Source organism: Juglans microcarpa x Juglans regia, chromosome 5S (assembly GCF_004785595.1).
Source record: "Juglans microcarpa x Juglans regia isolate MS1-56 chromosome 5S, Jm3101_v1.0, whole genome shotgun sequence".
NCBI lineage: Eukaryota > Viridiplantae > Streptophyta > Magnoliopsida > Fagales > Juglandaceae > Juglans > Juglans microcarpa x Juglans regia.
This window is the reverse complement of record NC_054603.1, coordinates 3,295,537-3,304,912: the sequence shown is the minus strand read 5'-3', so window position 1 is coordinate 3,304,912 and position 9,376 is coordinate 3,295,537. Positions and strand designations below refer to the sequence as shown.

The following is a 9,376-nucleotide window of genomic DNA, read 5'->3' as shown; positions in this document are numbered from 1 at the left end:
AAAGTTGAATTATTTTTTATATTTTATTTGAAAGTTTAGAAAAGTTATAATGATTAGATAAAAAAGTTTATCAATATTTGAAATTAAAAAGTATTTGTGTTTGTGGTGTTTGAATATCGACATAAGATGAAATAAGTTGAGAGAATATTATTATCCAAATCTGAAATCAGACCTTATTTATGTGGTGCATGTCTTTAAAGATAAATGATATTTGTAGTCATAAAGTGCGTAAATGTTATATATTTTTTTTAAATAATAAATAAATATGCTACTTATATTAAAAAAAAAAGTTAATTAGTTTTTTAATAATAAACTTTAATTTTTTTAAAAAAATTAAATAGCACTTACTTTTTTTTTTTTTTTTTTACCGCAGCACACTAGGGCTGATATGGTGTGCTGATACGAATAATTTTCCTTTTAAAATACGCATGAAGCACTCGTGAAACCCCGTCTAATCATGTTCTAGTGAATAGACAAAGTGAGCTTCGTCCACCGTCTTTTTGGTTTTGTTTCAGAGGGGTAGCTCAGCTGGCTTACAGCCTCGCTCCTAAACGCTCAAGTCAATACTCGTCAAAATGCTGAGAGCTCTCACTCGACGCTCACTTCCCTACCTCCACCCTCGCCGCCACCTCAAATCCCCGGCCTCCACCTCCAGTTCAACCATCCTCGAACGCCCTCTTAAGCCCACATCCGCACGCCCATTCTCCACGACCTCCACCTCCACCGCCAGCGACGCTGAGCTCCGCAAGTACCTCGGCTACGGAGCGTTGCTCCTCTTCTGTGGCGCCGCCACCTACTACTCCTTCCCCTTCTCAGAAAACGCCAAGCACAAGAAGGCCCAGATCTTCCGCTACGCCCCTTTGCCCGATGACCTTCACACTGTCTCTAACTGGAGCGGGACCCACGAGGTCCAGACCCGGATCTTCCACCAGCCAGAGAACCTCCAGCAGTTGGAGAATGTGGTCAACGAGGCCCATCAGAAGAAAACCCGCATTCGGCCGGTCGGGTCTGGCCTTTCTCCCAACGGTATCGGGCTCTCCAGGGCCGGGATGGTGAATTTGGCGCTTATGGATAGGGTTTTGGAGGTGGACAAGGAGAAGAAGACGGTGAGAGTTGAGGCTGGGATAAGGGTTCAGCAATTAGTGGATGGTATCAAAGATTATGGCCTTACGTTGCAGAATTTCGCGTCCATTAGGGAGCAGCAGATCGGTGGCATTGTGCAGGTGGGCTAGCCTCGACTTGTCTTTCTTTCTTTATTTATTTTCGTTTTTGGGAATTGACCATTAATTCTAATGGAATTTTCAAGAAAGAAATGTGATTATTGTTAGAAAAGCTGGAATATTAAGATAGTAATGTGTTTTGGTCATCAACCGTGGAAGCGCATACCTATGTGATGCTTCATAAATCATGTGCGAATGTCGCTCATGTGAGAATCATTGACTGTGTTGTAGCATATGGGACAGTCTGGGAAGTGAGGAAGAGAGCTAATTGGCATTGGCTTCATCAAAATCATTTCCAAAATTTGATGGAAAGTATATGTTTTCAATCCCGGGTGCTGACGGCCTTAGTCTTGGAGTATCACTCCCTTCAAGGTCTAAGCTTCAACACCATGGGTGCAGACAATCCTTTGAGACCACACTCCTTGGTGAAAAGCCAGCTATTTAACAAGTTTCGTGTAGGGAAACTTCCGAGGGTACTGTGCAAGGGATCGGAGTTTACTATGTAGGGGTGGGTCCAAAGGGCCCTGCTTGGAGAGGTTTCCCGACATAAAAAAAAAAAAATTTCCATAAATCCAAAACCTTCGTAGCCAACCTCACATTGGATTAGTCAAAATAATAATATTATATTATTTTTTAATAATAATATTTTTAATTTAGTTTTTTCATATTTTGCAATTAAACTAACCATATGTTAATTAATAATTTAATTTGACTTAAATTATTGTTTACCAACTAATTGTTTTGAATAAAATATTACATTTGAAGATGAATAGTGGATCTTCAAATATGAAGAAACATTTACATTTACTGTAGCTCATATCTCAAGTCCCTATCATTTGGCTAATCCGATGTAGATGATTTCATCTACATTTCTTCAAATTTTGAAGATGCATTGGCATTTGGCTAAGCCAATGCCAGAGCTCCAAGGAACAAAGAAGCATGTACTTTAACAGTACGATAAGCTGTTGATATGTGGTATAAATAACTAGCTCTGGTGCCGATTGTTTACAAGTATAGATCCTGAACTTTACAATGGATTATAGCCGATACATACTGTGATAACATTCTTTGTCATTGAAATATTGTTCAATCTTTCCTCATTTGAGAATCTACTTTTTCCAATTCTCCAACTATGAAAATTGGAAACTTAACGAGCAGTAACAATTTTTTCAGGCTCTTTAGTCGAATGGTGGCTAAGAGCCTACATCATACATGCTATTTCTTATTGTTAAATAGGGAAAAAGGTGAATCTAAGAATAAAAAGGCTGGTGATTACTATATTTTGTTGAAAATTACTTAGTCAGCAAAGCATTCTGGTGTAATCTATGCATCTATGTTCTGTGTTGTAGTTTGTTCAAGCTTTTTTAAATATTTATCTTTAGGTTGGTGCACATGGTACCGGTGCAAGACTGCCTCCCATTGATGAGCAGGTCATCAGCATGAAACTGGTAACTCCTGCCAAAGGAACAATAGAGGTTTCAAAAGATAAAAATCCGGAGCTATTTTATTTAGCTCGCTGTGGTCTTGGGGCCCTTGGTGTGGTAGCTGAAGTCACCCTCCAATGTGTTGAGAGACAGGAGCTTTTGGAGCACACAACTGTGTCAAGCATGAAAGAAATCAAGAAAAACCACAAGTAATTATCATTCCCTTAATCGCTTAATTCTTTTCTTTTCTCAGAAAATCATAAGCACAGTATGGTTGATGGATATTGCTTTGAACTGGAAACTAAATAATTGAAAAAACCTAGTAGGACACTGAATTAATAATTGGGACGGTCAAATGACTTTATGAGCATACAGCCTTACTATGATGTATTAGAAGTTAAAATTATTGGGAGCCAGTCCTGGAAAAAAAGCTTCTAATAAAAGAACCTTCTAATAATTGTGATGATCAAGTGACCTTATGAGCATACAGCCTTACTATGATGTATTAGAAGTTGAAATTATTTGGAGCTAGTACTGGAAAAAAGCTTCTAATCAATTGGTTAAAAATAATATTATTGTGATGGCTTGTAAAATGATCATTTGAAGTTCATCAAGGGGTTAGTCCTGCGCTAAACTTCTGTGGAAGTGGTGCTTGTGGTGAGGTTCAGATACAATATGTCTCCTTACTTCATCTTTCTTTGCAGAATACTCAACCCCCCCCCCCCCTTGTCTCTCTCTCTCTCTCTCTCTCTCCCTCCCACCCACACACCCAATAACGTGAGTTTTGTGTATCTGCATACCATAATTTATATTCAAGTTTACTTATAATAAAAAAAATTATATTCAAGTATTGAATGGTGGAAGATTTATTTTCTACTCTATAACTGGTATTCTTGATTCCTTAATTTCGCAGGAAATTGCTATCTGATAATAAGCATGTGAAATATCTATACGTTCCATATACCGACACTGTGGTGGTCGTGACATGCAATCCTATTTCTAAATGGAAAGGTCCCCCAAAGTTCAAACCCAAATATACTAACGATGAAGCCCTTCAGCATGTTCGTGAGCTCTACAGTGAGTCCCTACAGAAATACAGGTAAAGCTGGTTTCTTCTATTGTAAAATATATACAAAGCAGACATTTTAGTTCCTCTCCCTTTTCTTTTGAGATGATCTTTTCTGCTTGCTGAGATTTATATAATCTGTAATAAATGGCCTAGAGAAAGTAGTTGAGTAGATGTGTTGGAAGAGTGATAAGGTTTTCTGGCATTGCAAGAAGAAATCAGAGTTGTTCAAAATTCTTGGTTGAATGCTTACTTGCTACCTCTTCCGGTGCATTTAGATTTTTCTTCACAACATTGTGGCAGAAACTGCTTACTTGAATTGCCACCCAATCATTCTTTGGGTTTAGGATGTAATCTAAAATGAAATCAATTTATAACTTCTCATATAGCTTACCTGGTAAGGTTGATAAGTTTTTAAGAATTCATGACAATTTGAAAAAAATACACAACTGATGTAGTAAGATTGCTCTTTTAGTTTGGAAAATGATAAACCTACAATTAGTCTACAACTTTTAGGCAACTCTACTTAAAATGAAGGGTAGTTATGTAAAATTGAAATTATTTTTTAATGACGGGCACAATTACATTGGTTGATTTAAAATAAGTTGTAAATTAGTTATAAAAGAGTTGTGAGTGTATCATTACCCTTTTAGTTTTGCTTGCTTTTCTAGGAAAAATAATGAGATAAGATTCTTGTTCAAGCTCAGCTTTATTAATATCCAAGTAAACATCCAGATTACATGCCAATCATAAGCTGAACTGGATGGGCTTAGATCTCACTCTGTTGGCTCATCTGTTAAAAGAGTGCTTTACCAAAACTGTACTGCATTGTTTTGCTCTCATTTATATCTACTGCATCTACATGTTTTGTATTTGCTATTGTGTTGACTGATTAATCTAGTCAATTAATTGCGTACATTAATTACTTGCAGAAATATTAAAGATGAATCTCCAGACAACTTTGAACCAGATGTGAGTGAGCTATCATTTACAGAGTTGAGGGATAAACTACTTGCCCTTGATCCTCTCAACAAAGACCACATCATAAAGGTCAATCAAGCTGAGGCTGAGTTCTGGAAGAAGTCAGAGGGATACAGAGTGGGATGGAGTGATGAAATATTGGGCTTTGATTGTGGTGGCCAACAATGGGTTTCTGAGACATGTTTCCCTGCAGGAACGCTAGCAAAGCCAAGCATGAAAGACCTTGAATTCATGGAAGAGTTGAAGCAGCTCATTGAGAAGGAAGAGATACCTGCACCTGCTCCAATAGAGCAGCGCTGGTCAGCTTGCAGCAGGAGTGCCATGAGTCCTGCTTCAAGTTCAGCTGAGGATGATATATTCTCATGGGTAAGTTCAATTGGATCTTTCCTTTTTTCCCCGTTTATTTTTTTTTTTTTCTTTCTTGTTTTGAATATTGGCTTCATTTTGTCAAGTGTTGGGGAGATCTATTGCGAAGTAAAGATGTGTACTTGGTGTGGTTGTAATTGTAAATTGATCTAGAATCAAATCCAATGGACGAAGATGTCCAAATGAGGGCTCTACTTTTCTTTCTTCTCACAAAATTTACTGCATATCAAATAAACATTCTCATTGGTTGTAAAATTTTTGGGGACCTATTTAGTATAATCCTGTTTAATGGAATGTAGTGAAATTATTTATAAAGAGAAATAACCATGTGTACTTTTTTTATTGTGGAACAGGTTGGTATAATCATGTACCTTCCTACAATGGATGCACGCCAAAGAAAGGAAATAACAGAAGAATTCTTCCACTACCGTCATCTGACCCAGGCAAAGTTGTGGGATCGTTATTCTGCTTTTGAACATTGGGCTAAGATTGAGGTACTGATTCAATCTTGAAAAACTGCTCTATCCGTGTCTTTATAAATTTCAAATTGTGAGAAGTCATCCCCCATGATATCTTGGAATGCATTATTTTTCTGGCTTAAAATGATTTTTTAGCTTTCCGAATTTCCACACTCACCAAATTCATTTTAATCCCTCCATCTTAGTCAAATTCTAATAAATCAAATCTCGTTTTTGTTTTAAAATGTATAAATTGAAAACTCTACATACGTCACTTTATCTGTTTGGAAACATGTCTAGAGTTATCATCATACCCCTAAAAAATAATGTCGATACTCAATACTCATAAAAAAAAAAACAAATGCCAACTTAGAATGATGCATATATACATAATAACTGCGAGTGCCTCATCAATCTGATTATTCACAGGATTGCACGGATTTAATCTCAGCAAACGGACTGCCAAAATATCTTTGCATTACAAGAATTTGCTTTCGTTTTTCATTTATCTGCATGTAATGCAGGTTCCGAAGGACAAAGATGAGCTTGCAGTTCTCCAAGCAAGGCTGAGGAAGCGTTTCCCTGTTGATGCATACAATAAATTTCGAAGGGAACTGGACCCAAACGGCATCCTTTCTAATAACAAGCTGGAGAAGCTGTTCCCATTACCAGTTACCATTTGAGAAGCATCCTTTCTTGGTTAGTTATTCATCTATAAACTTGTTTTTATTAATTAATTTCCAATGCCTCTGATTTTTTCTCTCTGTTTGTCTGGCCACTGCTGCAAGGATTTTTAGCACCCATGTATTGCTTGTATATTAATAAGTGAAAGTCAATAAATTCAGCAAGTATTTGTTGCTACTGAAATGTGAGATTTTTCCAATATATTTGTTTCACTACTTTCAGTAAGTATGCATTGGCCAAGTAAAATACATACATATATGCCAACATAAGTGCGCATATATAAAATATTTACCATTAGAAAGGTGCCAGTTCTGCTTTGTTAAATGCGCATGGTCTTGGCCAAATTCATAGAAAGCATAGGCTTATTGTGGAGCAACAAAAGGAACTCTTTCCTTCTGGGTATGGCCCTTTGCCTACTGTGAAAAGGAACTATTTCTTGGCAGGGGCTTGTTTCTCTCCATGCTCTAGTCTTGCCATATAGATATACTTCCTTTTTTTATGGGTATACTTTCATTGGCACCCGGAAGGAACTTTGACCTCCCAAAACTCCTAAAAGAAAAAATTCCAAATCTTTATGTAAATTGAGGATATGTGTTGGGTAACTTTTGCATAACTCTGCTCACAAGCCGCTTCAAATGGCAACCCAGATCGCATATTATATATATATATATATATATATATATATATAAACACACACATATATATGCGGGTTGATTCTATGTATATACCCTTTTGTAGATTATTGCTATAATCCGTTTGGATACTTTGTACGTTTAGGCCTGGTCGCTAGAGGACCAAGCTATCCAATGGCCTCTGGGGTACCGATTTGGGCCAAACCTATCTTAGTCGTTAGACCCCTCTTAAGATTCGTATTAAAAAGATAGTAATTTTACATACAATCGTGAAATGCATAAATATCACGTAATCGTTTTTAAAAAAAATAGAATCTATTATTAAAAAATTAATTTTTTATATGTGGATCTTATGTTTTATTTTTTTTTTCAAAAAAATTATGCGTCGGTTACATAATTTACGGTTGTAAATATCTTTTCTCTTATAAAAAATAGTAATTAATTAAGTAATTTATATAGCATCTCTTCCGGAGTTCATGCAAGTAAAAATCTACAGATAAAAAATTAGGTGAGAATCTGATGCCTCGAAAACCAAAGGCTTACTAACTTTACTCTGTAGGATTCGTTAGGAGTTAATATTTGGCCCAAAGGCGGCTTTGAAAGAGATTTTTGCGCGCCCCACCCCCTGCGGCCCCGGGGGACAATGTGTTAAAATTAAGGCCCCTTTCGAACATACAAACTCGTCCAAACATATCATTTTTAAAAAGAAAGTATATTTATAATCGTGAATTTGGGGACCACTGTATAATTATTTTGAAAAAAATAAATAAAATATGAGATATATATGAAAAAAAATTAAATTTTTAATAGTGAACCCAGGTCTCTACTCTTTTTCAAAATAATTATGCGACGTTTACATACTTTACGGTTGTATGCAGAATCATTGAAACTAATCTTAATATCTAAACTCATTTTAGATGGGTTCCATAAAACACACTTCATCATCTCAACTTATTACTATTTATAAAAAATTTAACTCAGCTCAACATCAAAACGGGTCTAAAAGAGTTGAGCTACAGCTCACGATTCCATCTCTCTACCCACATTGCCAGCCTCGTCAATTATTTTAACATTTATATGAAATCATGTAGCACACGCATATCAAGGAAAACTAAAAACGATTTAACCATAATAAACCATTGATTGATTAATCCGATTTATTTATATTTCTTATTAATTTATGATCTTATGGGGAGACATATACATATGTATATGAAATTTATGAAATTTATGAAATTTTCGTTTCTGAAATCATTAGCATATGGACTCCGGGCATTGTGTGATTGGGAGAAATTCTAAGGACTAAATCATGTTTATGGCGGCCATTAGATGTACATTTTTATTATATATGTAATGTTTATTATTTTACCACCTTTCATAGTTTTATAGTATTAATATGACACTTATTTTGGGACATGCAAGACTTGGATCTTTTCCGAAGATCACATTCTCAATCATTATGTCCCCAACTTATATGTTACAATTATTTCCGCAAAAAGGTTTTATATATAATTAATTCACATAAACAATAAATATTATAGTTTAATTTGTTGAGACTTATTATTATAATATATATTCATGTTTTGGTAATTAAAGCGAAGTAGTCTCATTGAGGGTAAATAGTCAAGTTAGAAACATCATGATTGATATAATGTGATCTTTGGAAAGTCTCATATGCGCAGGATATTTATTAGAAACATCATCATTGAGAGTGTGATCTTTAGAAAGCAAATGCATATTGCGTAGAGACTTGGAATATTTTTATCGCCTAGTTCGCATAAATATTTTTGTTTTTCTTTAAGCGAATATTGAAACATGAGTAAAGATGTTAGGAATCAAGATCAATTTCTATTGCCAACTACGAAGAGCTAGCCAGACCTTGTACGTACCATTATTTTGCTACGATAACTATGTAAATGCAGTCGGAACTTCTCATAAGAATGGCATGCGCGCGCCTGTCTTCCTTGGGACATTGGCTGAAAAAACAACTGCTAGCAGAAGGTTAACGCATAGAGTACTCTTCAAAATTATGCTCCCGCTCACAATAAAGCTTCCAAGGAAAATAACACAAGAAAACCGAGCACGAGAGAAAGTCCGAACGGGTTGAACCCTAATTATTAACATTAATGCTAAATTTGAATGTTGAGATGAGTTAAGTTGAGTTGTGAATAGTAATATTTTGTAAGTCTCAATGAGATGAGTTTAACTTTTTAAGTTAAAATGTATAAAATAGGTTGAGATGAGTTTAACTTTTTTATGAAAAATTGAAAAAATATCAAGTCGATATCATCCATGATTGATTTGAGATGAATTGAGTTTGTTTCAACAACCAAACACAGCCTAATTTAAATGGTATTGGATGATTATCGAAAGAATATTTAGTATGATGAGAAATTATGCAAAGAGAACTAAATTTGCTAAATTTGTTACCCTTTTTTGTATGGAAGAGAGACAATCAAACATGAAGGTGAGAAGAATCGTCTTGTTTAGGAGAAAGAAAACGTTAGCAACCTTGCTAAATATTTATCAAATTGAATTCGAACAA

The 9,376-nt window shown here is 35.5% G+C and overlaps 1 protein-coding gene across 1 annotated transcript; it reads left to right on the top strand.

The window, feature by feature from the left end:
• Positions 1-475: 475 nt before the first annotated feature.
• LOC121267822 (L-galactono-1,4-lactone dehydrogenase, mitochondrial) lies at positions 476-6,424 on the top strand. Its single transcript, XM_041171900.1, has 6 exons — positions 476-1,223; positions 2,603-2,853; positions 3,558-3,743; positions 4,643-5,057; positions 5,411-5,551; positions 6,040-6,424. The coding sequence occupies exons 1-6, from the start codon at positions 576-578 to the stop codon at positions 6,196-6,198; spliced, it is 1,800 nt and encodes a 599-aa protein (XP_041027834.1). The 5' UTR covers positions 476-575; the 3' UTR covers positions 6,199-6,424.
• Positions 6,425-9,376: the final 2,952 nt, after the last annotated feature.

What these genes read in the sequence shown, in the direction of transcription:
- LOC121267822 (XM_041171900.1), top strand. Translation starts at nt 576, where the DNA reads ATGCTGAGAGCTCTCACTCGACGCTCACTTCCCTACCTCCACCCTCGC. An exon ending in GAAATCAAGAAAAACCACAA is followed by an intron (nt 2,854 to 3,557) that starts GTAATTATCATT and finishes TTAATTTCGCAG; the next exon opens with GAAATTGCTATCTGATAATA. An exon ending in GAGTCCCTACAGAAATACAG is followed by an intron (nt 3,744 to 4,642) that starts GTAAAGCTGGTT and finishes AATTACTTGCAG; the next exon opens with AAATATTAAAGATGAATCTC.